Source organism: the organism of the source record quoted next, unplaced genomic scaffold (genome assembly GCF_019419815.1).
Source record: "Pyrus x bretschneideri cultivar Hongxiangsu unplaced genomic scaffold, Pyrus_bretschneideri_v1 Contig12, whole genome shotgun sequence".
Taxonomy (NCBI): Eukaryota; Viridiplantae; Streptophyta; class Magnoliopsida; order Rosales; family Rosaceae; genus Pyrus; species Pyrus x bretschneideri.
In genome coordinates, this window is record NW_025999413.1 from 7236949 (window position 1) to 7263282 (window position 26334).

Sequence of the window (26334 nt, forward strand, 5' to 3'; positions counted from 1 at the left end):
CTGCAATAATGTGCGATGAGAAGTCTTTGTTCATATGCCGTGGTCATTGGTGTGTTTCAAACCAATGATGTAACCTGCTGAAGCTTTAATTGAAGAATATTTACAAAGAAGCAGCATTTTTTACCATCATCGATTTTTTTTTTTTGCATGACGTTTGTTTTTTTTATTCTCATTAACATTAATATCGTATGTTCTATAAATGACATATCAACATTATTACATTCATTCTTTATTAAAAAATTGACGTCCGTTTCATAGCTAGATTGTCACATTTCTCGGACTCTTACTACGCACTCGTGTACTCAACCATTTTTAGATTTTAATTTATTCATATTTTATACATTATTGCATTTTTGGTTTCGTCATCTTCTAAGTATTGGTCAGCACGACTCGATTCAGGATCCTATTAGATATTCCAGGTCAATGTGTCAGAGACACATTCCGACAATACATGGTTAAAAAGTAGACGGAAACTGCATTTAAGTAGGATATCAAGACAACATCACGATATTGAGGAAATTAGAAACGTCGCGTCTGCAATCCGGCCATCAAGTCATTGTCGATGCAGAAAATTAAATTGAGGTCGGTGAACTCCATTTGTCCCAATATACACTGGAAGGCGACTCATCTTAGAATGCACCTTACAATTTACATTATTTTCCGATAAGAAAGTGATTTCCTTCCGCACACCATTTTCGTTCCATGCACTCCTGTTTTTATTTATGGTCATTTGATTAATTGATTCAGAGAAGGATCAAGAGACATAAATAAATATGTGTGTGCAGAAGACGAAAAAAGTGTGTAGAAATAATTTCCCTCATATGTATTATATTTTGGCTTAAAGGTCAAAATGGTCTCTGTGTTGTAGCCATATGGTCAATTTAGTTCCCGTGTTTTCAATTTGGCCAATTTAATCATTGTGTTTATCTCTGTTAGCCAATTAAGGATATTTCATTCAATATATGTTAAAAATTTCATAAGAAAAATTATAAGAGATATAATTACCTTTTCTCTTTATTAACAATACAAATTAATGAGAAATAACACATATAAGAGAAAAAAACTTCAAATTTGAAAAATTATTAAGGTTATGACATAGAAAAGAGAGGGAAATAATGTTAGGAAGGAAGTCGGAGAGTTGGGAGGAGAATAATTTTTCTTTTATTTTTAAATTTTATTAAATATTGTAAATCAAATAAATAATTATATAACTAAGTTTATAATAATTTATGAATTTTTTTACAAATATTAGATGGAAATTTCCTTAATTGGCTCACGAAGATAAACACAAGAACCGAATTGGCCAAATTGAAAATACATAGACTAAATTGACCCAATGACTAAAACACAGGGACCATTATAACATTTAAGCCTTATATTTTTGGAAACAAGGCAACTTTATTACTAAACAAATTTACAAGGAAAAGACCGGATTACAATAAGCACACAACACGGATATAGCTCCCAAAGTGCAGCGAAACGAGCCCAAAAGCAAGTTATAGCCCAAAACAAATGAAAAACTGAAAAACCCCTAACAACTTGTGACCACCGCTGCTGTGGGAAGGACATCTACCGAACAGCCGGAACTAAATAACACTGAAAAATTGACACCCATCCAGACAATTTGAGCTGACCGGGGTTGATAAAAATTCTGTATTCATGTTTCTAAAATTTGTATACAAATGTTCGAGAGCGAGCTTATTGATTTTAGTCAGTACAATTTGATGCCTTCCACACCACCACATTTCATACACAGAGTTGAATCTTATGAACAAAGACGACTAAGATTCACTGATGTTAGTAGCTGCAGCAATCGCAGCATATTCGTCAATCACCGGCATCTTCCTAACATGCTCGAGAAGACTCGTAAGCTCGCTATGAACATAATTAAATCTGTCCTTGGAGATCAGTGACTCTGTCAATAGGGTATCAGTAAGCCCGTGAAAGGCCCGAGCACACTCATCGCTGCTGATTTGAGCATTTTGATCATCCAAAGAAACCAGGGAACTTTCTAGCCGCCAACGGAGCAGAAAATATTTTTCAGGGAGTTGAAAGTAATTCTTCATTACTAGTACGCGAAGGGAATGCCTGCATAAAATCCCAGAATGCTCAAATTCCTTACAGGAACAGTGAATCTGCTCATCATCCATCCAAATGACAAGGCACTCTCCGTCCAATTTCTTGTAGTGTCTCAGAAGATAGGATCCGTTCCCCAAATCTGTTGCTGCATATTGCTCAGACAGAACAATTTCGCGTTGTAAGACATTGAAAGCATAAGGTGTAAGAATATTCCGTGCGTGTTCTTCCAGAGGCATGCCGGTCTTGACATGCATGTATTGCATCCCTTCTCTGGTCTGGTTCTCAAAGTTGGCAGCAATAGTAACCTTCAAGATCCCAAAACAGAACTTAATGATGCAGTTATCGAAATCTGAACGTACATGCACCAAAAGATCAAATAAACCTTACCTGCTCAAAGAATACTTGCAGACATGTCTGTCCATTCAAAATTCGTTTCAAGAATGACTCCAAAGATGATGAAAACTCCGCTGTCAGTGTACGAGCGAGAAAGTAACTTCTAATGTAAGAAAATGCCCAGGATGCTCGGTAAGAATACAACAAATCTACATGTTTATCGGATACAAGGCCAAACCGAGCAACCAAAATGTTCCATTGATGCTCGAAATCTTCAACATTCTCCAGATGAGAGACCATATCAAACTCGGCTTTAAAGTTTTCATACTGTGATCCAATGGGCAAAGAGAACCAACTGGATATTTTGGATAAAATATGCCATATACATATTACATGTTTTGAATTTGGCAATTCGCTTGCTATAACATCTCTGAGGCCTGAGTCTATATCGGTAAGAATAGTCTGCGGATGTCTTCCTCTCATAAATCGCATAAAAGCCTGTTCAAAAGAAGAAAATCATAAGGAAATACAAGAAGACTGATGGGGATTGACCAAAGAATTTACATCCACGAACCTGTAAAGCCCAAGCAAATGCATGAGAACTTTCATCTTGTAGTAGCACACATCCTAAGAAAATTGCCTTGCCATGATTATCGATACCAAACCATACTCCAAGGAGCAATCCATAAGTGACTGAACGATACGCAGTGTCAAAAGCAACTACATCACCAAAAACATTGTATGCGCGAATGGAATCGCCAAATGACCATGCGATATTTTCAACCTTTTCATTTTCATCTACAGAATAATCATAGACAAAATCTGGATCCCTCTCAGTCATAGCCTTGCAGGCCTCAAGAAGTTCCAGCATATCATTCTCTCTTTTCTCATTGAGCAGAGCATCATTTTCTTGAACAGTCTTCTTACAAGTCCTAACAAAATTTCTAACATCTTTCTCTATGAAGGGCAACTGTCCAGGTTGAACCCCCTTTTCTAGCTCCAACACTTTTACTATCCGGTTTACAGGGAACCCAGCTTTGGAGAGTAAAAGAATTCTTTCTTGATCAGCCTCTTGTATTTTACGATATGCAGGAAGTAAGCGCACTTGGTCATCTTCCAATAACTCATGATTATGAACGTTACTAAACTGTGAAACATACCATTGCGAAGCACCATCAACAATTTCCTTTGTCAAATACAACTTTGCATCGCATCCACATCGTACTGATTTTCGCTCCCTAGGATGTTCCACATTGGCCTTTTTTCTCGGTTGATTAAATCCAGATCGGTAACAAACAAAATCTCGTCTATATACTCCTAAGTTTTGGCTTTCTGTCGAGCGCGCTTTCCTAATTGAAAACCCATTCTTCCTGGCAAAGTTGCTGTAGTATTCAAAAGCATCATCATCAGTTTTGAAAATTTGACCAACATATGGAGTGAAGACAGCTTCTGATGATGACGAAGACTGAGCTATCTCACTCTTCACATGCTGAGAGCTTACTGATGTCAAATCATCTCCTTCATACTTAATGTAACACTTCCAATCTCCACATGGGCACTGTTGGCGCCGAAGCCAGATGTTCGAGGGCTTCATTGCCATCGTTAAAGAAACACAATAAGTTTTCCAGTAACCTTCAGCCAAACAATCTGCAAACCGAGGAAAAAAGTGATTACTTGGAACAAAAAGTTGGCATTTCATTCAGACTGTATAAACAAGGAAAAATACATTTATAAATAATTCATCATGCGATTTTAGTCCCAAAAAACGCAGCGGAGAAAGGCGGAGTCTTTCCTTAAATTCTATATCCTTCCTAAAGAGTTAACACTACAGAGTTTAGCTGAAGATAGTGAATTCTAAATCAATGAACAAAAATGAAAATTTGGCATAAACTAACAACGAATCGAAATTCCACAAAAGACACATGTCATTTTCCAAAAATTAGGTAAATTAAATGAAAAAGATTAAAAGAAACCCAGCAACAAGCATGAATTCAAATTGTTCGATACCCCAAAAAAATTGATCTTTAAGACAGTGAAACAGATAAAAATAACAAACTTACAATTTTAATTAAAAAAAGGAGCTTACCAGTAACAAAAATTGCCTTCAAAATTTCGAACGGCTCAAATTATTCAGGCCAAGACAATGTGGAGTCGCAGAGCCGCTGCAAATGTTTAGGTCCAGAAATTCAAAAAATTACACAATTATATTAAAAAAAATTAAAAAAAAAAAACAGAAGATAGAGTGGCAGTGAAGAGGTAAAGGTTCGAACTTTGAGCAGGAAGTGATGAATTGAGAGAGAAATTAACATACCCGATACGGAAATGCGAGCGAAAGTACAACCCCTCTTTGTGTTTTTGTTCGCGCTTTGGGTTCTTCATCGTCTCTCTCTCTCCGCAGAGGAATTTCAGTTGTTTTTGGTGAATTTGAGATAATTTTATAAAACAAGCCAATGGGCCCAATTGAAATATGTTAGTTGTGGGCCCACATAAAACGTTAGCAAAAGTTGATTTGTGTTTATCTTGAGATTACAGGTGTAGACCAAAAAGTATGGAAGGCCTAAACTTAAAATAGAATATTAGTGTAGAATATCAATTGCAATGGCAAAAAAGAATAAAGTGTAAAATTTAGAACTGTTTAGAATTAGTGCATGAACTAAAATCATTGTTCTAAAAATTCCCACCTAGCATCGCTTAGGTGGACGAAAAATAATAGAGTAAAGTTTAAAATTTAGAACCGTGTTTAGAATTATTCCATGAACTAAAATCACTATTCTAAAAATCTCCGTCTAGATGATAGGCGGCTGGCCACAGTCTCAGTTAATGCCTAGACGTTTGAAAATTAAGAAAATGTGCCTAGACCTGTTGAGGCACCCGCCTAACCTGCTCATACTCACGGAGGTACCTGCCTAGGTCGTGACTCATTTAGGCAAAATAGATAACTTTAGTTTTACATTTTATTTTTTTAATAAATTGTAAGAGATTTGTTGAATACTGAAATGAACACACATTATGTGTTTGTTCCTTATGTTTTCATTATGTTCCAATATATTTGTTTGTTCCTTATGTTTTTATTATGTTCCAATAAATCATAATATATATGTCATTCTATTTTGTAGTTTATGATGAAATTATATTTTGCAGTATAAATACACTTCTTTACAAAAAAATATAATAGATTTACTTAAATCCGTCTAGTCTATCTAGACGCTAGATCCCAACCTGCCGCCTGACTAGCATCTAACATTTTGACTACCGTATAACATTTTTTAGAACCTTGACTAAAATTTTGTTAATTTACGTCTCTAAATTTAACAAAACATTTATCATTGGCTTTTGATTGATGCATCAAATGCATCAAACTTTCCATCCTAAAAGACCACGTGCCACACGGTATATTGGGTCGAACACCACTTATGTCATGCGACAACGGGAATTTGAAGGCATATTTTAATCCACGATTTCAATTGATAATGCTCTCAATCATTTAAGTTACAATTTTTTTTACTCAAACGCCACAAACTTTAATAAAGAGTTGCGATTTTCACTCTCATTTTCTTCAATTTAACTTCTCTTTACTTTTTACTTCCGTTCTCATTTGCTTAAATTAAAATTACCAGATGACATGAAGAGCTTGAATTTCCCTGCATTAAGTACACAATTATCGAAAGCAATGCTGGGTATTAGCAGCTTCATATAATTCCTTGCACAAAATTCCTTAAATTAGACAAAATTTGATTGATACAAAAGGGTTAACCCAATCAATAAGGAACTTGTTTAGAAGTGTTTTTAAAATGATTGAAAACGCTTTTGGTAAAAATGTTTTTGCAGACAATCTTTAGTAAAAATGCAAGTGAATTATGGAAACGACGTTAAGTGCTTTTTGCAGGAAGGACGTAAGTGCTTTTGGACCCCACAACATTTTCTCTAAAAACACTTTCAGTCATTTTAAAAACACTTATAAACAAATCCTAAATTACTGTACAAAAATGCCAAAACTGAAGCTTCTTAGTTGATCAAGGGCAGTACTCCCCACTCTGACATTGTCAACTATGCTCAGTCTCAATCAGTACCGAGTACTCACTAGTCGATTACCAGTAATCCCCGCACGAGCACTTGCCATCTGCAAAATGATGAAATCTGTTTGAGTCTCGCAATACTATTTGCCTACCAACAATCTTCGATATATATTTGAAGGCGGTGTGGCAGTCACCACAAACACGGAGGTTTTTCATAATCCTTATAGGCAACTGTGACGGGCGAGTAAGAACATATGCAACCGCAAGCTTCTCGCTGTGATAGCTCAGGAGTTCTTCCTTGTTCTCCTGTTCAAGATCGTAAAGCGCAAATTTCGTTTCAGGCACATATCCTGCATCCCTCATTTTTCCATTGAGTTCCTTCAGTTTATCGTATATTAAATCTTTCTCCGGGTGTGATTTGTCTCCTGCTACAAACACATGAACACCATCCTTCATGGTGACCCAACTACAACCTGCTTCCTTCTTTGCTGATGCCTTCCTCATTGCCATCCGCGCCTTGGCCACATCATCCCACTTCCCTCCAGAAGCATACATGTTAGCAAGAAGCACGTAGTTTGTAGCGTTTTGGGGTTCCAACTCTAATAGCATTTCAGCAGCCCTTCTACCTAGTTCGGTGTTGCGACCACTAGCTCGGCCACAAGCCCCTAAAACTGTCCTCCAAATAAGAACATTAGGCTTCATTGGCATTTTGTTGATGAAGTCCTCTATCATATTAAGTTTTCCTGCCCTGCCAAGAAGATCAACCATACATGAAAAGTGCTCCATCCTAGGAGCCAGTCCATGTACTTTGGTCATGGATTCGAAATGGTGAAACCCTTCATCCACCATTCCTGCATGGCTACAAGCTGATAAGACTCCGACAAAAGTAACATGATCTGGCATCTGACCTTGTTGCTTCATTTGCGCGAAAAGTCTCAGAGCTTCTTGTCCCTGTCCATTACGAGCATAACCTGATATCAGTGAATTCCAAGAGTATGCATTCTTCACTGGCATTGATTCAAAGAACCTTGAAGCATAATCAATCCTTCCACATTTTGAGTACATGTCAACAAGTGCACTTCCAACTACAACATCAGATTCCAAACAAGCTCTTATCCCGCACGCATGAACTTCCATACCACTTTCTAATGTTGCAATGGAGGCACAAGCACTAAGAACGGTAGCAAAGGTAAACGAGTCTAATCTCTGACCCCTTTGCATCATAAACCAGACCAAATCCATGGCTTTGGGCAAGAGCTCATTGTGTATGTATCCAGAAATCATGGCATTCCAACTTATTTCATCCCTTCTCTCAGACATTCTAGAAAATATCCTCTCACAGTCATCTATCCCTCCACACTTTCCATAGAAAGTAATTAGTGCATTCTCAATAGCACAGTCCTCGATAGCATTGTATTTTAAGACTACAGCATGAATCTGCTGGCCCAGCTCTGGAAGTGAGAGAGATGAAACTGCTGAAAGAATGCTCAAAAGTGTTACTCTATTAAGCTCCCACCCAGATTGCATCATGTCCAAGAAATATTGAACAGCTTCTGAAACTGATGCCTCTGAACCAGCTAAAGCCCCAATTATGGAATTCCATGACACTTGGTCATACTCCTGCATCAAGAAGAAAACATTTCGGCATTCACTAAGATACCCAGTGTCGGAATATAATGCAAGAAGAGCATTTGACACTGAAACATCGAAATCAAGTCCCAATTTAAGTGCTTCACAATGTATCTGTTGTCCCAACATGATCCACCCCAAGCTTGCACATGAACTCAAAGCACTAATTAATGTAAAATTTGAAGGCATCAACTCTGATCTCCTCATGTCACGGAAGTTCATGACTGCATCTTCAAAACGCTCATTCTGATCAAGACCAGAGATTAGAGAATTCCATGAGATTAAGTCTTTGTCAACCATGTGCCTGAAAACTGAGCAAGCATCATTAATAGCACCACATTTAGCATACATATTAACCAGTCCATTACCTATTGCAACTTTTCTGTACATTAAACCAGCCCTGATTACGTATGCATGAACCTCTCTTCCCCTTCTTTTCCCTTCCTCCAAAACCAAAAATTCAGGAAAAGAACTTAAAAGAACCACAAGCGAATCAAGGTTTGTTCCAACCAAGTCCTTCATCTCCATGAAAACTTCAGTGGCTTCTTCTCCTCGCTTCTGCCTCACCAATGCAACCATCAACCCGTTCATTGACACTGCATTCCTCTGACTCATCTGCTCAAAAATATTCCTAGCATAATCAATTAACCCAAACCTTGCAAATCCACTAACCAAAGCACTTCCCACGTACAAGTCCTGTAAAATTCCAGATTTCTTAATCCTAGTCAGCATTTGCTGAAGCAAACTCAAACCCGAACCAGCCAAAGAACAAGCTGCAGTTATTAAGCTACCAAACGTGTACTCATTAGGTTTCAAACTGAAACCTGCACAGTCCTTTTGCATGCTCGAGAAAAGCTTGTATGCAGAGACTGCATCACCTCTTTGGCAATAAACTGAAATAATTGAGTTCCAGGATATTGAATTTCTAATCTTTATCTCGCAAAAAACCCGGTAAGCATCATCAACAGGCCCCAAACATTTCCCATACATTGACATCAGCACATTAGCCATTACCATATCAGAAGCATGATCCGTTTTAGATATCAACCCATGTGTTTGCATCCCAAACTTAAGCTTGCTAGGACCAGACTCCTGGCAAGCTCGAAGAACGCTACCAAAAGCGTAAGGACTAGGCGATAAACCGCCAGAAACCATCCGTTTAAAATGGGCACACGCCTCATTTGGCATGCCATTCTGGGTATACCCCGAAATCAAGCAAGCCCAAGTAACCGAGTTCTTATCAGGCATTTCCTCGAACAGCATGCCTGCTTCCACCAAAGCACCGCTTCTGACGTAAACATTGATAAGAGTATTGCACAAAAACAAATCATTAGCAAACCCAAGTTTGCAAATCTGCAAATGAAAGTTCTGCGCGTCGTTTGAGGTACGCGAGTCCCTGAATCGAGTAGCAAGATACCCATATGCACCATTGCTGGCATGATCCAAATCTTGGGTTTTAATCTGCGGCTCGGATGATGTGTACTGATCAGCCAAGCTCTTGAATGGGATCAAATGGGGAGTTGGGTTTTGAGATTGGAAGAAAAGGGAGGCACGCGGTGGGCTTGAGACGGCAGGGGAGGCGGCGGCGGATGTTGTGAGAGCAGGGTTTGAACGGTGGGGAAGTTTTCTGTGAGAGCGAGAGGGAGTGAAGGAGAGAAAGCAGCGAAACATAACAGTCTGGTGAGGACGAAGGTTGTGCTTTCTTTCATGGATTTTCGCGCGATCTGGTGGAAAGGTTGAGACTTTCAAACAGAGTCGCCGTTTCTTAACTTCGTTTCAGGCTCCATGACTGCGCGCGCTCTGTCCACTACCGTTGAGTCTAACGATTTAAACGGTCACCATAAAAGAGCCAAAGAAAGAAATTTTGAAATTTTATGTTGAATTTTGTGAAATATAAAATTTCATATTACAAATGTTGATATTGATGAGATTTGATTGAAAACAAAAACTTATTAAGTTTGGACTAATTAGATGGTTTAGTAGACTTTCAAATTGGTGCTACGTCAGATTATGATAGCGTTTTTCAAGTTTTTATATTTTAAGCATTGATGTATTGTAAAAAACACCATAAAATTACATGATTTCGAGTTTCAGATTTTCATGATTTGACTGACGTCTTCTTTTCAGGCCAGTGTGGAAGTAACGAGCTTCTTCATCTGGTCGTTGCGGCCGGAGACAAAAGGGTTCCGATGAAAGGCACGAACATTGTGTGGGAGAAGCTCATGTCTTGGTGCAAGTAGGTCGACATGGTGTCCAACTTTCAGGCCACAACAAAAAGCATGGTTGAATTTGAAGTACGTAGACAACATTTGCATAGTTCAATTTCATCAAGCGCACAAGAATCTCTCTTTTACAAAGGGTTAGCATATACACTTTAAATTAACATAAGTTTCAAGCATCAAACTGCCTTCACCTGACCTATTCAAACATCCGAAACCACCCCTCTCCAAATCTCGACTTGATGTTGTGTATAGGCTAGAGAGAGCGGGAACACGAAAACTTTTGATAAAGAATGATGAGGATGCAACTGAGATGAGCAAAGAGATTGATCCCAGGAAGTCTTCCGCTGAACTTGATCCGTATTTGCTTAAAAAATCTTGGTGTCGACCTTGAAGCAAAAACGTTATTACTCACTCTAAAATCTCTAATTAATATTGCAGCTTACCGAGCTTGCCAGTGAAAAATTAGAATCCTCCAGCCTCTGAATAATTGTTGGTCCAGACGCTGACTGATAGAGCCGTTTAGTTATGGACATGCCACGCCGGTTTAAGTGTCAGTCAACTGAAGCGGGAGTGTTGCCTGTGTGTGTGTAATATACATAGACCAGAAGGTTTATCTGCTAATCTGGTGAACCAGCGGAAATTCTATGAGTATTATAAAGGCTGCTCTCTCTGCTTCTCTCTGATAACGTACAGTGCCGTTCATGATCTTCACCAGATTCTTGCTCATTTGTAGGCCTAGCCCTTCCTTTGAGACTCGATGGCTGTTGTGAAACATCTCTTGAATTAGATCGTCTGGAATTCCTGGTGCTGGATGAGTGATACTGCAATGTTAACCACACAACTGAAGTTAACAATCTTAATTTAGGCTCAGATGGCAGGTTCCATAATGAGCAATATGAAGTGAGATTTACCAGAACTCAAGATGAACAATGTGCATTTTCATGCCTATACGTTCCTTCTTTGGGGTTACTCTGAGCACAATGGACGATCCTTCGGATGCAGGGGTGAAAAGGAGTGTGTTTGTCAAGAAATCAGACAGAATTTGTTGTAGCCTCAAATTGTCTCCATACAAGAGCATGGATGACACCTCGGCTGGTGAGTCATGGATGACCTTCACTTGCCGCTCCTGACTCAAAACCATAGCTTGATATATGACAACCTCCACAGTTTCCCCAAGGTTAAATTCACTAGAATTTAATTCCATGTAGCTGCAAGTAGAATTGAAATTAGTGCAAACAATAAGGGATTATTCTTCTTCATGAATCAGGATCAATATGAAAACAAGTTACGAAGTTTCTTTTATTGCCAGTCCAAAACATAAAAGTAGGCGCTACAATCTAAATCTGATATTGAAGGAAGAAAACTGATAGGGTCACAACTTGATTTGGAAAAATGAAAAAAACAAAAAAACAAAAAAAAACAACATACCATTCCTCGATACTTTCGAGATCAGTGTCATCAACAATCTTGGCCAATTGGTCCTGACACAATCTTCTCTTCCTAAGTAACTGCTTCTGCTCTTCATTTAAATCAGAAGACCCCATCAGATTATGCATAAGCATAATCCCACTTAGAGGCTTTTTGATTTCTTGACGAACGTACGCCAATTTCTTAATACTATCAGCTGCAGCCTGCTCTGATGCTCTCTGCATCTGCATAGCATACATAAGCTCTGGACTAGCCACATGTAAAAAGAACAAAACCCCAGTTATCTTTCCCAATGCATCAATTCGTTTGTTGGCAGAAAGTAATGCTTCAATATAATTACCCTGCTGATCGTAAAACCCAAAATGCAATTTACTAACATTCTCGCCTGTTATTACCCCATTTAGTAGAATGCTAAGCTTGGTTAATGTGTCATGACCTTTAACACGACAACCAAAATTTTTCACAGTGAAAACTTCCCCAATGAGCATCCGATCAACTGCTTCTTCCCTTCTCAAGCCAGACAATTTTTGCATAGCATCATTCCACTCCAAGCAACGAAAATTCTCATCAGTCATAAATATAGGAGGAATCAGTGCAGATGGGCTCCGAACAATCCCAACATAATCACCTAGCAAACGGGTATACTTGTCCATACCCAGTTTTTCTTCGGTAAGATCTTGGCTTACAAAGCAAACCCCAACTACATCTTCCTTTATGTCTCGGCTACAACATGAATTGACCACCAAGATTACAAAACTGTTACTTTCTTGATGGCCAAATGTTTTCAGTTTGATTTCAACATTTTTCTTCTCCACACCTGCCATTTTACAATCACGTAAGACAAATTGCAGATTAGACAAAGGAGAAGGAACCCAAGAAGTGTATGAGGGAAAATGTATATAAGGTAAAAGAAAAGCACACTACTAAGTTATTACATATCCGTCTTTATTTTATAAACTTCGTATGCATTGGTTATGTAAAGAGTGAAACCAAATTACTAGTTACAAAGGGTATTAATGTAAAGAGTGGTGTGGGTCAGGGAGCAACCCATGCAGAAAACACAAGGGAATCATCCGGTTCAACTTTTGTGAAAATTCACGAAGTCAGAAGCTTGAAGGAATACAAAAGGGCACATCCCAGAAAAAAAAAAAAAAAAAAAAAAAAAATCTCTTAACAATTAGAACACCATATCGCTAATTATACAACCATTCACCGTTATCCATTTGACAATATGTTCAATTTATCACCAAAGACGCTTCAGGTAAAGCAACATCCAATGACTATTCTGATTTATGAGCATCTCCAAGTCACCTATTCTGGTCTACGTATCATCTAGAGAAACAGCAAATCAGTCCGCAGCTAGTGTCAATTTTTCTATTTACAAACTAAAATACCTAGAATGGAGTGACATGGATGATGGATTTCTTTCTATTTCTATATACATATGGAAAGTGAAAGAATCATCATATAATAATCCAGAAAATGAAATAGAAAAGAAAAAAGGGAGGTTTGTGATGATTTTAAAATCTTTTATATAGGTAATCTAGTATCCTTAAATTGTCAAGGGATGAATAGTAGGGTCACCTTGCAATGCGAATGAGAGCATGTCCTTCACCACTTCAATTGAATCATCTCCAACAATATCAACTAACGGCATACCAATAGCTTGCTCAACAGCTAATCCTGTTAGCTCAGATGCTTTTGTATTCCACCCATTTATAGTACCGGAGGCATCAACAGCAAAAATGGGAACTACAGCTGTCTCAATAAGTCGAACCATTTCATTTGTAACAATGCGAAGTTCATCCACTCTCTGTATCCTATCATCAACTGATGGAGCCTTCACAATCACTTTGGAATCATCCACAGGCTCGTCTGGTAATGATCCTCTCAGTATTAGCTGTAAAGAATGGATGACATCCATTTCAATATCTTCCCAAGGCACACTTCGTCGCTTAACCACCTCCAGGAAAGCCTTGAATGATGACCTTGGATGCATTTTTCTTCCATCATCCTTGTCATCAGGATCATGTTTTGCTCCACCCCATTTGATTTCCTTTGCGGTGTGGGACCGAAACCAAAAAAGGAAATCCTTTGAGGTAATCTTAATAGCAGCCATTCCGCAAACTTCATCGCCAAGGGCTGAAGCACCTAGATAACCAGCCTCCATAAGGCTATCAGTAGTTAAGCCTGTGCTCCCACTATGGTACTTGAGAAGCCATTCAGCAATATCCTCAATTTGTGCCTCTGTCGGGGTAACCCCAAGCAACCATAATTTCTTCCTGTAATATAATGCAGCTCCATCACACTTAACAAGGTCCATCACATTAGGCGATTGAGTAACAATCCCTACAGGGGAATCCCTCATAAGCATGTCACAGAGCAGAGTCTGTATTTTTAATATATGTTTCTCCCTCGACTGAGCAGCCAGCTCCACTTCTTTGCTGATCTGTACACCAAAAACTTGTATCAAGAACTCACAGGCATATCTTAAAGGGAAAGGAACAAATCTAGGGCTTGTGTGATGGCAAACCAATAAGCCCCATAATTTTCTTCTTCCCTTCCGCTGATCACTGTCCATCTCATCAGAATCGTCGTTGATTGTAACAGACATCACAAGAGATGCAATGGAAGACATACTTTTCATATACTGTGCATGGCAACCATGAGGAGATCTCAATGTTGATCCACAAAGACTCAATGGTTGAGCTAATTTCTTGTCCTGGATTACTTTAACTGGAGGGGCTAAACAATCACATATCATCCTAACCTTGTTCCTCATAAATAAGAATCTAGAAGCATGAGGTATATCCGTGGCTGGGAAATGAAAACCCAGATAAGGTTCCAGGTCAGGTCGATGGCACTCAGCGATAACTTCCCCGTGTTCATCTTCATGAAATTTATACACCATTATGCGATCATAACCCGTCAAATCACTAACTTCCTTAACTATAACATCACATAACAATGATATATCCCCACTTGGCAAGGACTGCAATTTTGAGATGGCTTTGGCTGCAAGCTTATAAGATTTCAATGCTCCCGCAGCAGTCACTGGAACATCAGCTGGACTTACAGGTTCCAAATCTATTACTAAACCAACGTCAACTCGATGTAGAATTGCATAAAAGGGCTTACCGGAGGTCTTAGAATGCACCAATATGGGATTGAGAAGATTAACTTCCCCAAAATGGGCTGCTTTGTGCAACGCAGCAGCACCTGACGACTGAAAGAGTGTCTGGACATCCGCTCCAAAAGTCAAAGCTTCTTGCTGCTCGATATTTGGAACAGCATGAGGGGCCAAGTCCAACATTTCTGGGGCATTTTCACTATAGGCAAGAACAGTGAAGTTTTTCTCATCAACAGCAATCAAGCAACCAAATGGTTGAATAAGGCTTCCTCGCTGCATGTTTCGGAGATAAGCAGATACAGTGCTGGAGGGGACTTTGCTAGTGGAAGATGAGATATTGCAGTCAACTGACGCAGAGTAATCAAAAAACTGTTCAGATTCTCGAAAGTCTATGTCAAGCTTCGCATCAATGGGCGTCTGCGAAAATAAACGAACCCCAGTTTTTGATTGACTTGAGCTGCTTCTAGAACTATTCATCTTGTTCAAAGACGCCGACGACATCTCTCCACCCTCCATTTGTTCTTTATTTCTTCCCCAAGTAGAGCTAATTTCAATCAACCCCAGCCGCGAAAATCACGTAATTCAATACCACATAACCAAAATTCAACAACCCCTGCATTGAAATAACAAACTATGAGCTCCCACAAACAATCAAGAAGTTACCAAAACCCCCGAAAACAAAATCCAAAACCACAGCCAAATTACCTACTCACTTGAATCTCCCGGACCCGAAAACCTTCACGGAAGTGAAAAGGAAAGAAACCCACCACCATTTCAATGTCAAAAAAGCAATCAAACTTTTCCAATTCCCGCAACTCCAAGAAAATCTACACAGAAAAGGTCAATAATTCACAATCCTCATGATCCCTAGAGCATCTCCAAAGTGGGTTGCTAGCATACACTTCACAAAACTTCAATACAAACTAAAAAACCAGAACCCAGACTAATTTTACAGCTTCAAATTGTTCTAGCTTCTTCAAAGAGTTAAAAAACTGAAAAAAAATTGTACCTTTACGGTCACTAGTTGACATTCCTCTCTCTCCCCCACAAACTTCAAATCCCCAAACCAAGATAATTTAATACCACACAGAATTCAATAAATAAACTACAAAACAAGATAACACATAAAACCAAAACATTTATATGCATATATATATATATATATAGATAGATGAAACAGTGGGAGAGGAGGGATGGAGTGTCACTGACCATCAAAATTTACAGGGCACGGATCAGACAGCCACGTGAAAACGGACATGGGTTCTGCGGCTCCGGACTCACCCTTGAGAGAGAGATTCACAAAGAAATTAAATAAGCAAAAAGATTCCAGCTTTTGTGCTTTTAGCCTTCCACTAGATTTTTTTGGTAATATTTGGTGATTTTCTTTACTGTTTATCTTCTCCTCCTCCTTGTAGTTTTGCTTGTTACTTGGGCTTGGGTAAAATAGTAACTGGTGGACTTTTTGACTGCGAAAGTGGACACTTGACTTGGGTTTTACGGCTTAATAAGTGATTAACTTTTAAGCAAGCTGTGTTGTTGTACGTTTAGTGGGATTTGGTTTTTGTGTTAATCATGATTACAATACAAATTAGCAAATAATGGAGATATGGGGCCGAATTAGCAGTTGGCGACAGTCTGTGCGCCAAGCCACCATTGCATCTTTTGATTTATTGGATTTGTTTTTCTATGCTTGTTGCAAGTGGAAAGCAGCATAAAGAACTTCCGCTTCTGAAAGCTTATTATTTATTTGTATCATCGCACAATTAAAGTTAATTTTATCTAGTGGTAATGTTAAGGGAATTAATTATTTTACATGTGAAGGTTAACATATATGTCATATAAAGAGCAGATTTATGCAATCAGGTGTGGATTCGATTTTAGTCACATTACAATTTAATCTACTAACATTATCGTTTATTAAAACGAAATTTCAAACTTAGGAAAAAAAAGGGGAAAATCTCACAAATTCATGTGAAGTGAAACATGTGATTGTGGGGACTCCAACAATTGCGGCCACTAGTCCTTCCCTCAGGAAACCAAGTAGAAATTTGCTACAAATTTGCAAAGTTGAAAACGTCCTAAGTGCCCCAAATGCACGGCAATTGAACATGGTTTTGACACGTGTCAACTAATGAGGAAGGAAGAATCTTGAAGTCAAATCCCCTTTGGAAGGGCCAAAAACAATTACACTATGTTTGGGTGAAGATATTTAAGATTACTAAGAAATTTAAAAATGACGAAAATTGAAACGACGAGATTTTATTTTCTAGAATTTGTAAATTTTTTTGTTTGGTTAACTTAAAATAACAATGAAATTGAATACGGAATTTGTTATTTTTAAACTCTCAATCATAGAAATTGAGAAATGACACCTATTTACATGGAATTTGAACTTGGGATTTGGTGGTCCCAAATTCCAAGTTTTTTTTCCACGCGGAAATTCTAAATTTCTATGTTTATGAATCCAAACAAGAGAATTGGTGTCTGTCAATTTATAAATTCCAACTTTTACCAAAATTCCATGTTTATTTCCCTCATCCAAACATAGGTGGACTAGGCAGATTTAAATAAATCTATTATATTTCGTGTAAATAAATGTCTGTTTATACTTAAAATATATATAATTTCATTATAAACTGCAAAATATAATGACATATATATATTAAGAAGTATTGGAACATAATGAAAACATGGGAAACATGCATATAATGTGTATTTATTTAAATATTCAACAAGTCCCTTACAATGTATTGAAAAAATTAAAATGCAAAAATGAAACTTATCTATTTTCTGTCCAAGTGAATCGCAACATAGGCGGGTCTAGGCAGGCTAGGCAGGTGCCTAGGTGGTCTAAGCGGGCACCTTAGCATCATTTCTTAATTTTCAAATGCCTAGGCATTAATCGGAACACTAGGCGGAGATTTTTAGAACAGTGATTTTATTTGTTTCCCACTCATTAAAGTGTACAAATACGTTGAACTAAGGCTTGTGTCTTAAACCTTATAATAAATAAAGGGAAGTGAATTTTCCTACCGGGACAAGATGTGCAGAAGGGCAAAACGGGCGAGCAGAAATTATTTCCCTTGATAAAGCATTTAACACAATCGTAGCATAGCATTCTTTCAATCGACGACACAAATCTTTGCTTTGTCAAAACCCTATTTGTAACATGACTTGTTCTCTTGTTTTTATAGCACTCGCCAAGTCATGAGCGCCGTAGAAACATGGAGATATATCTCCGATGACACCCAAGTGTTTCTCGTCTCGTTGGTTTGAGAATACTCACCGCCACACAATCTCAACCACACTACCAGATAATTACATGTTTGTGAACCCATACTTCCTTTGTGAGATGCCTTAAAGTAATAAGCCTAGCAGAGAATGGAAGAAAAGAAAGTGAAACTTGTGATTTTTATCGAGCAATACAAAACATCTCACAGCTATTTATTTCATTGGCTATCACTCAACAAAAACGAAATCCAGATCTTGCCAGTTACAACAGATGGTTAAAAACGACGGTGAAGAAGTAATGTCTATCTATGAATGATACATCTGAGCAAAACTCAAGCATAATTGGTGGTCTCTCTTGTCCCCCCAACCTCCCCAACCCTTGAACCCGGCTTTGTACCCTGGCTGATTCTCAAAGACTTGCACTTCCCAGTCCGAGTTGATGTTTGCAACCCTATCTATCTCCTCCACATCAAAGTTCACCATGCCGTTGTCAATACATGCTTTTGCCTCCCCCTGTCCCTGGTGCAAACCACACTTACCAAAGTGTACTGCACTAGTCCGAGGCCCACGTAATGTGAAAACTGGATTACCAAATGAGGGATACACTGTTGCCCACATTGTTATATCCCAATTGTATTCATCAAAGAAACAAAATTCTGAAGACTTCTTGTGAATTTTCCTCCAAACAGTCCGGTTAAATGTATATCCCACGTTTCCCATTCTCTCTGCAATCAAACTATCCCAACCTTCTCCTTTTGCATTCACATTACACGGTGCTAAGTTTGCAGCATAGCAATGAGGACATTTATGAGGCTTCAATTCCGTGAGTATCTGCAAATTACGATATGCATTGGGATAAATATAATGGTCCTCCTCTATGAAAAGAATATGACCATTGTGATTCTTGGTCTCCTTCAATCCATCCCACACTGTGTTCATCATCCACCACCAATGATGCTTTAACGACACGATCTTTGGAGATCGGTGGTTTCCATACTGATCAGGAGTCCCCTTACAGTGTTTCGCTTTCGCATCATCCTTTCCCTTGCAGTCTGTAGATGATTCCCCTGGAAAACTATTGGGAAAGACGTGGGGCGAGTAAGGAGCAAATATCTGTTTCACCTGGCAAAATCTGATCCCTTCCACAACCTTGTTCATTTCTTCAAAGAATCCATCATGACTAACTATTAGTAAAGTTTCATTTATACCTACAACCCGAGACAGACTATCAACAGCTACTTTGAGATACTGCGGCCGGTTGTGCACATAAAGAACTATAGTTATATGATCCTTGGCTAGACTTGGATAGAGATCTAAGTTCCTAGGGGGCATCTGATTTCTCTTTTCCAACTGAACTGACAATTCAGTCTGCTTAGGGAGGCTAAGTATTTGTCGAACATGTGAACGACTACCACTCCTTATTGATGATACTTCATCAAAATCATCCGAAGGCGGTGTGACAAAATTTGAACTCGAATTAAATCTCAGGAGGAACATCAGCAGGAAAACCCCTAACAATGTAATCGAAACCAATGGCAAGATACGGCGAAAAGCCGCTTTGTCCTTGAGACGCTGTTTCTTGATAATAGCCATAGAATCAACACCAGATATGGCAACAAACACAGCTCACATAACAGTTACAGACACAATATTCATATCTTCACAGACTTCAGAAACCAGATATGCAAAAAAGGGGAAAGCCAAATACTTGCAGCTAAAGAACTAAGTCTTTAATTCTCACAAACAAGAACAACCAAGTCTTTAAACTTCAAAACAACACCAACCCATTTGAGAACAGAAGGAACAAGCGAAAGGGTAGGAGTCAAAAACCTCGAAAACAATCTGTGCGTGCTCAGATCAAATCAGCCAAAACTTGATCTAATTGCAGCCATGGGAGTGAAATCCGACTTCCAGTTCCTGCACCTCCGAGCTTCCTTCTGCTGCAACTAAAATTTGGTAGAACAAATCAAAACTTGGACAGCAAGAATCAAATCACGAAACCCATATCCGAAAATTGGAATCTTTGAGCAGCAAGATTGATTTCAGAGGTTGAAACGTCTATGGTATCGACGGCTTTGATTTGTCAGTTGACTGACGACTTGAAGAAACAGAAGGGGAGGAGAGGGGACCGGAAAGGAAATTTCCAAATAATTAAAGGAAGACATTTGGCTTTGAAAAGTTGAGAACTGGTCTGTATGGTTTTATTGGGTAGGGAGATGCCGGGTCGCAACCAAAAGGCGGAAACTTCAAGGGACTGCTTTGACTGCAAAATGCGCAACAATTTCGTAAATGGGTATGGAACCTATATTGCAATTGGGTTTTCGGTTTGGTCCAGTCAAATTTATGACTAATGGGTACTAACTATGTGTGCAATTGTTAGGCCATGGCTGTGTCAACTTGGTAGAATTGGTTAGGTATTTTTTTCTCTTTTTGGGTTAAATGTTAGTACCATAATTTATTTGGAAATGTTTTTAAAATCACTAAAAGCTGTAGTGAAAATAATTTTGAAATCAATCCTTAGCAAAAATACAAGTTAATTTTGAAAACACTTAAAATGTTTCGTAAAAGAAGCACATATGAAACACTTCAAGTTCTTTTGGAACCTAAAAACATTTTATCTAAAAGCGCTTTCAGTCTTTTTAAAAGTATTTTCAAACGAACCCTTAGTAAGTTGAATACAATTGAGTGGAAGATCATAAACTATTGCTCTAATTTTCTGAAAGAAATAAAGAAAAAACAAGTTACCTCACTAAAGCACCAAGTTTACTTTCATACATGTATTCAAACGAGTGCAATTTTATGGTTATTGGAGTTCAAAGTTTCCAACTGTATCTTCATACATGCATATACATGATTGCAATTTATGGTTATTTGAACTACTTTTAGCGATTGTTTGTGTATTGTAGAAGGTTTAAAACGCTTTTGATTATAATTGACAGAAAAAAACTTAAAAGTGCTTTGAGATCATGCTTTCTATATAAGTAGTCTCAAACGAGTCTTCGTGAGGAGAAATTATTGTGTGAAAATGGGTCACCTGAAGTTAGACTTGGGTCTTGGGGCACGTTGGTCATGTAAATATATATATGGAGAGGAGAGAGAGGAGAGGGAGGGAGAAAGGGGGGGGGGGGGGGGGTGGGGGGAGAGAGAGGTTAGATAAGGTTAGTATGCACAACTGAGCATCTGTCTCCACTGTGACCACACCACACCCCATATCCAAAACCACTCACATATATTTGTGATGCTCAAGAGATGGCCAACACAGAGCTCACACTTCTCACAAAAATGGCTGCCAAGCTAGCCCTCTATTTTCCGACCACCATATTTCTATCCCCCTCCACCCCGTTGCCGCCACTATATCCTTCTTCTTTCACTCCCATTTCACACAAGAGGAGGCCGCACAGTTTCAAGATTCATGCAGATTTAGGTAAGAAAATACTCTCTCTCATTTATTTTACCTACATTTAAATTTAAATTATCCAACTTCATAAAGTTTTGAAGTTTCTCTCAATGGTGTTAGGTGGTGGAGACGGAGAAGTCAATAAGGGATCAGGGAAGAAAAAGTTCATAACTAGAGAACAAGAACCAGAGCAGTAAGTTTTCCACTCTTCATCAGTTAACATTCACCTTGCACCCGAGGCTCCGAGTTCAAATCTCCCATCTCCCAATATCGCTTAAATAAAGAAAACTAAGAGGAATTGACTGTATGCAATTTTGTATGTACTGGCAAACAGCAGGAGAAAGGGAAGGTGAAAATCCCATGATGACCCCCCTTCCATATATCATCATATTTGGCATGTCAACCCCTTTTGTAATCTTGGCCATTGGTTTTGCTAATGGCTGGATTAAGGTACCAGTTCGGTGATAACCGATTGCGATCAACTGCAGCCTGAGGAGCAGCAATCCGCAACACGAGTTTTTAAACCATTTGAGTTCTCAAATGTTTTGCATGCATAGTTTTATTTTTTTTTCAGGATTCCACTTCCATGGTACGTGTCATTAAATTCTACAAGCACCGGCCTTTTTCACCATTTGTTTGGTATATGTTATGAGTTTCTCATATATATTAATCATAGACTCAGTTGAGTACTTTTGTTACTGTTCTTGGCTCGTAGATGGGAAATACACTTGCAGTTTTTGATATATATTTGGCAGCGACTCGCGGTCCAGTTGAAGGATATAGAAACTAAACATCGAGTCGCCATTATGCATAAATTGTTAAAAGTTGCACATCATAATACAAAACGAACACTTCCATTACATTTTGGCAAACCGTCCAAATTTCATGGGTTACATGAACTGTTTCTCAACCCTAGTAAGTCACAGCAATCTTCTAAACAATATTACATCTATGAAATATTTTCTCCTCACAAAATAAAGATACAAAAAATTACTGATTTGTTCTTCTCAGTGGCTTGTATAACACCGTTGTGACAAACTTTGTATGAAACCTACGTGTAGCGCTGAGTGCAAAAAACTCGCCGCCAATTTGGTTCTGTATGTGCAAATGGTTCAATTGTGAAGGACGAGGCATTGGTAATGACTGGTCACCGTTGTTGGAGGATGATGGCTTGTTTAGAAATGATTCTTGTAGTTGTGGGGGTACTTCCAGCGGAGGTTTACTGAAATCATCTTCGCTTAAGAGTCTGTTGTCGTAGCTTGAAGGTGGAGATGGAGGAGGTTCGAACTTTTCCAGATGCTGAGGCAATTCTGAAATACATTCCTGTGCAGAGCATTTTAGGAGTGAAATCACTTGGCCATGAAAAGAGCTTTAGAAAAAAGCACTTATGAAGACTTCCTCAATTTCTATAATCCAACTGATCTATAATAGAATGAAGTAAAGTGATACTCCTAGAGAGTGCAAAGGTAGGAAAAAAAAATTAAATTTCATCTGCTAAGTGCAGAAGAAATGTTATCAGCAAGGCGGATTGACAATGGACTGACAAGTCCTAAGAAAATGGACGTGCCACATACGATCAGGAAATTATGTGCATATTCTCTTTTGGTAAATTTGGGGTTCAAATATAGGGTAGGATCATAAGGGGTTAGGTGAATATTCATAAGGTCATCCTGTGGTGCAAGTAAAAGCAAGTAGAAATCCCAACATGGTGATGCAGAAGATTCATTTCGCTTTCAAGTAGCGTAGAAGTTCTGACCACTAAAATGCTGAGAATCAAAGTAGGTAATCTTGCGCTAGGTGTTCAGTGCAAGAGAGAGTGAGTTAAGGTGAATTGAATGGTATGAACAAATACAATGTTTTATAGTTTACGGTGTAGTTCTCACTGGTACGAAGTTGTAAAATGATCAAAAAGCTGTTCCTTTGCTCCTAAGACTGCTGATCTCCACTCAAATAAACTAAGACTTCATCCCTAAAAACTTTGGTATTTATCCTAAGTGAAAGGTAAGACTGTATAGGTAATGAAAACAAGGGCGGTGAGCAAGAGGCCTAGTACGAGGACATAACAGTTTTATCATTTGTAGACCAGAAACCATTCACATTACAAGTCATAACATTACCTGCAAGTCCAAGATATTATACGCACTCCCAGAATTATCGTAAACCCACGGCAAGTCTGGAGCACACATCAAACACCCGTCAACAATGAATCGGTATTGGTAGAGACCTGATGGAAGCAACTTTATGATAAAGAAATCATTGCCTATACTCTGCAAGAGCTCCCTGATATAAGGAGATAAAAGTTATGCATGATGATGCTAAAAACAGAAAACAAAGTTTGGAAATTTAAGGATGGAACTGCTATACAATTTAGTACCTGGTCTCCCAATTGTCCCATGATCCTGTGATAGCAACTTGCCCGCCACCGTGATTCCATGAGATCTTCGCCCGCATCAATTTCTCATCGTGTACATTACGATTAAATACTATATGTTGCGGTAATGCCTCGGTAGGTCTTGGTAAAGGTTCCCCAGGATACTGCAAATGCAGATAAAATTTAGAGAGCTCCATCCCTGTGTTCATGTGCGTTTTATGCAGGGAAAACTTTGTTTGCCTTTATACAACACAGTAAATACTAGTGGAAAGACAAGTATCTGAAATGGAACAAATTCACTTGCAATTATTTTTCTATTTGGAAAAAAAATAGAGATATTGAACTTTAGCAGAAGGAGACATTTTCTTGAACCAGATATCACAGGTGAATAAAAATTCCAACTTATCCTAAATAGAGTCAATAAGGAAATAATTTACACCCATAAGTGCATTTCATTTAGACATTGATCAAACAACTAGTGGCTAGATTAAGGTGAAATGAAATGTCAAATCCTACGTGTTTTTTTACTGGTTATCTTTTGACAAATATTCTTAGTCCGCTGCTTCTTCAACTTGAAAAATCTACCTAGTAATTGTCAAAAGATCATACAGTAAAAGAAAGACTAGTGATTTCTGCACTCTTCTTTTCTCTGCACTCCTCCTTGCAGTTTTTCTAGCCTTTGGGTTGAATATATCAAGTGTGCGACTCGATAAACAGAAAAAAGGGAGGAGTGTCAAAGGAAGCAACGAGGAAATACAACCAAGAAATAGAGATTCCCATTTGAGAAACTGTTCTTCAAACTTTTCTGATGCCAAAAAAGCAAAAGCACGCACACATGAAATTCTTCAAAGTTTGAAAAACATAATGGAACTCACTTGGGAAGTGAATAAAAGAGATGGAGTCTGAGCCATGGATTCTTCTAAATATCCATCACTGTACTCTTCAAAGTTGTTAACGCGAGAAGGGCCTTCTCCACCATCTCTGATACCACTGGCATTCCCCATTACTGAAAACAAAGGAAACCCAGTTCAGTTTTCATCTGACTCATGCAAATTCAAAGGAAAGAACAGACCATAAATCAGAAAGGATAAAAAAAATCCTATATTCTTTGATGCAGCTTGGAAAAGCAAAAAAGGAATAAGAACCAACTAACCGAGAAACAGAAAAAGCAAAAGGAAAAGAAACCCAAGTGACTGACTTGAGTTTGGTGACTTACCCATTTCTTAAAGCAGGTTGCAAACACACAAGAAACCGAATCAGGAATTGACAGAAACTCAAGCAAAGTTTGCATTTTTTCTGATTTCTTTTCTGGATGTCTAATGGAATGGACAGCACAAGATGCTCTGTTCTTCTCTCTCTCTCTCTCTCTCAAATCCCTGGCTCTGATTGTTGGAAAGGCAAACAGTGGACAAGGACGAGTGAATTTGATTCTCCAATGAGTTTGGAAGATCTAACGGTGGAGAACTTCTGTTTTGTCTTAAAAAAGCAGAAAACTTTGCCTTGTTGTGTTGTGTTGTGCCGTCTAAGGTGTGTCAGCTGTTTGATTTTGATATCAGGGTTTAGCGTGAACTTGGCACTTCTGGAATAACACTCTTGATTAATGCTTATGGGGTCACCCTTCTCATTCTTTTGACTTAACATCCTTGTGTATTTGTAGTTTCAGATTGAACTGCTTCCTTTAAATGAGGAACAATTTAAGTCATAGAAAAAGACTCTATTTTCCAAACAATTGCCACACTATTTAATGTGCCGTATAACTTTATTTTTAATTGAGTAGTGTTATTCACGTACTTATTTTTATTTCTCACACTTCTATCAATTATCTGCCATCGGGTTGTATAAATTGAAGAAGATAAATGACAAAAAAATAACATGAGTGTGTAAAAGGTAAATCTGGGTGTGTGAATAGTAGTATCCTAAGTTATACACTTTTAGTTGCAATAAAATCATCATTAGTCAAACACCGGTGTGTTGTTGATAAAAAAAAAAAAATAAATAAATATATGTATGTTTTGAATCAAATATGTGTACATTTCAATTTGACATGGGTACATTTCAATTCCGTAAGGATACATTTTAACTTGGTGTGAATACATTTCAATTTTGCTAGGTATGTTTCAATTTGAAAATAAATTATGTTAGTAGTTAGTACATTTCAATTTGAAGATAAAGAATAAGAAATAACCATTAACCACAATACTTACCGTAGTTAAGAAAAAAGTTATAGAAAATTTATGTATAAAACAAATTTACAAATAATTTAGAAATATTGAAATTTCTTAAATACTTTAGACATATCTGGTTATTAAATTCTGTGAATTGATCTCCACTTTGAGTAGATATAGTTGAATCCTTTAGTTGAGAAATGGATGAGATCTCATAAAAATATAATATTTTTGACGAAATTTTTGACATAGAAACTAATTTTAAATGAATTTAGAAAGCACTTAAATTCAAAATATAGGTGGAATATAGGGTCAATCAAAAGTGAAAGCACT

The 26334-nt window shown here is 38.1% G+C and overlaps 6 protein-coding genes across 11 annotated transcripts; 1 reads left to right on the top strand and 5 right to left on the bottom strand.

The window, feature by feature from the left end:
• Window positions 1–1639: 1639 nt before the first annotated feature.
• Window positions 1640–4842, bottom strand: LOC125474453 (putative protein FAR1-RELATED SEQUENCE 10). The gene is made up of 5 exons (XM_048578234.1): window positions 4724–4842; window positions 4499–4574; window positions 2987–4059; window positions 2467–2910; window positions 1640–2384 (listed from the first exon to the last, which is right to left on the bottom strand). Exons 3-5 carry the CDS (start codon window positions 4010–4012, stop codon window positions 1782–1784), a joined length of 2073 nt encoding a protein of 690 aa, XP_048434191.1. The 5' UTR covers window positions 4013–4059; window positions 4499–4574; window positions 4724–4842; the 3' UTR covers window positions 1640–1781.
• Window positions 4843–6263: 1421 nt separating this feature from the next.
• LOC125474455 (putative pentatricopeptide repeat-containing protein At5g09950) lies at window positions 6264–9894 on the bottom strand. Its single transcript, XM_048578240.1, has one exon. It carries the CDS (start codon window positions 9726–9728, stop codon window positions 6501–6503), a length of 3228 nt encoding a protein of 1075 aa, XP_048434197.1. The 5' UTR covers window positions 9729–9894; the 3' UTR covers window positions 6264–6500.
• Window positions 9895–10340: 446 nt separating this feature from the next.
• Window positions 10341–16273, bottom strand: LOC125474454 (phytochrome C-like). Of its 5 annotated transcripts, none has more exons than XM_048578237.1 (6): window positions 16047–16273; window positions 15551–15664; window positions 13292–15450; window positions 11708–12524; window positions 11191–11487; window positions 10341–11100 (listed from the first exon to the last, which is right to left on the bottom strand). In XM_048578237.1, the coding sequence occupies exons 3-6, from the start codon at window positions 15351–15353 to the stop codon at window positions 10890–10892; spliced, it is 3387 nt and encodes a 1128-aa protein (XP_048434194.1). In that variant the 5' UTR covers window positions 15354–15450; window positions 15551–15664; window positions 16047–16273; the 3' UTR covers window positions 10341–10889. The 5 variants fall into 5 exon arrangements, with proteins under 5 accessions (XP_048434194.1, XP_048434192.1, XP_048434196.1 ...); XM_048578235.1 differs by having other exon boundaries at window positions 15543–15664; window positions 16047–16272; XM_048578239.1 differs by lacking the exon at window positions 16047–16273 and adding an exon at window positions 15847–15999.
• Window positions 16274–18230: 1957 nt separating this feature from the next.
• LOC125474456 (alpha-1,6-mannosyl-glycoprotein 2-beta-N-acetylglucosaminyltransferase-like) lies at window positions 18231–20302 on the bottom strand. Its single transcript, XM_048578241.1, has one exon. The coding sequence runs from the start codon at window positions 19659–19661 to the stop codon at window positions 18375–18377; it is 1287 nt and encodes a 428-aa protein (XP_048434198.1). The 5' UTR covers window positions 19662–20302; the 3' UTR covers window positions 18231–18374.
• Window positions 20303–21200: 898 nt separating this feature from the next.
• Window positions 21201–22164, top strand: LOC125474458. 2 transcript variants are annotated; one of them, XM_048578243.1, is made up of 3 exons: window positions 21201–21492; window positions 21586–21658; window positions 21786–22164. In XM_048578243.1, the coding sequence occupies exons 1-3, from the start codon at window positions 21318–21320 to the stop codon at window positions 21928–21930; spliced, it is 393 nt and encodes a 130-aa protein (XP_048434200.1). In that variant the 5' UTR covers window positions 21201–21317; the 3' UTR covers window positions 21931–22164. The 2 variants fall into 2 exon arrangements, with proteins under 2 accessions (XP_048434200.1, XP_048434201.1); XM_048578244.1 differs by having other exon boundaries at window positions 21800–22164.
• A 139-nt stretch (window positions 22165–22303) lies between these two features.
• Window positions 22304–25335, bottom strand: LOC125474457 (SNF1-related protein kinase regulatory subunit beta-2-like). The gene is made up of 5 exons (XM_048578242.1): window positions 25053–25335; window positions 24712–24842; window positions 23840–24000; window positions 23583–23745; window positions 22304–22788 (listed from the first exon to the last, which is right to left on the bottom strand). Exons 1-5 carry the CDS (start codon window positions 25054–25056, stop codon window positions 22456–22458), a joined length of 792 nt encoding a protein of 263 aa, XP_048434199.1. The 5' UTR covers window positions 25057–25335; the 3' UTR covers window positions 22304–22455.
• Window positions 25336–26334: the final 999 nt, after the last annotated feature.

Bases quoted from the DNA above. Each gene is read 5' to 3' on its own strand.
- LOC125474453 (XM_048578234.1), bottom strand. From the start codon at position 4,012: ATGGCAATGAAGCCCTCGAACATCTGGCTTCGGCGCCAACAGTGCCCA. The intron at 2,911-2,986 runs GTTCGTGGATGT...TCTTTTGAACAG, and splicing joins CATTTGCTTGGGCTTTACAG to GCTTTTATGCGATTTATGAG. The intron at 2,385-2,466 runs GTAAGGTTTATT...GGGATCTTGAAG, and splicing joins TGCAAGTATTCTTTGAGCAG to GTTACTATTGCTGCCAACTT.
- LOC125474455 (XM_048578240.1), bottom strand. From the start codon at position 9,728: ATGTTTCGCTGCTTTCTCTCCTTCACTCCCTCTCGCTCTCACAGAAAA.
- LOC125474454 (XM_048578238.1), bottom strand. From the start codon at position 15,353: ATGGAGGGTGGAGAGATGTCGTCGGCGTCTTTGAACAAGATGAATAGT. The intron at 12,525-13,291 runs GTGACCCTACTA...GTAAAATGGCAG, and splicing joins GCTCTCATTCGCATTGCAAG to GTGTGGAGAAGAAAAATGTT. The intron at 11,488-11,707 runs GTATGTTGTTTT...TTCTACTTGCAG, and splicing joins CTCGAAAGTATCGAGGAATG to CTACATGGAATTAAATTCTA.
- LOC125474456 (XM_048578241.1), bottom strand. From the start codon at position 19,661: ATGGCTATTATCAAGAAACAGCGTCTCAAGGACAAAGCGGCTTTTCGC.
- LOC125474458 (XM_048578243.1), top strand. From the start codon at position 21,318: ATGGCCAACACAGAGCTCACACTTCTCACAAAAATGGCTGCCAAGCTA. The intron at 21,493-21,585 runs GTAAGAAAATAC...CAATGGTGTTAG, and splicing joins CAAGATTCATGCAGATTTAG to GTGGTGGAGACGGAGAAGTC. The intron at 21,659-21,785 runs GTAAGTTTTCCA...GCAATTTTGTAT, and splicing joins AGAGAACAAGAACCAGAGCA to GTACTGGCAAACAGCAGGAG.
- LOC125474457 (XM_048578242.1), bottom strand. The intron at 23,746-23,839 runs GTACTAAATTGT...TCCTTATATCAG, and splicing joins TGGGACAATTGGGAGACCAG to GGAGCTCTTGCAGAGTATAG. The intron at 22,789-23,582 runs GTAATGTTATGA...TGCTCTGCACAG, and splicing joins ATAATATCTTGGACTTGCAG to GAATGTATTTCAGAATTGCC.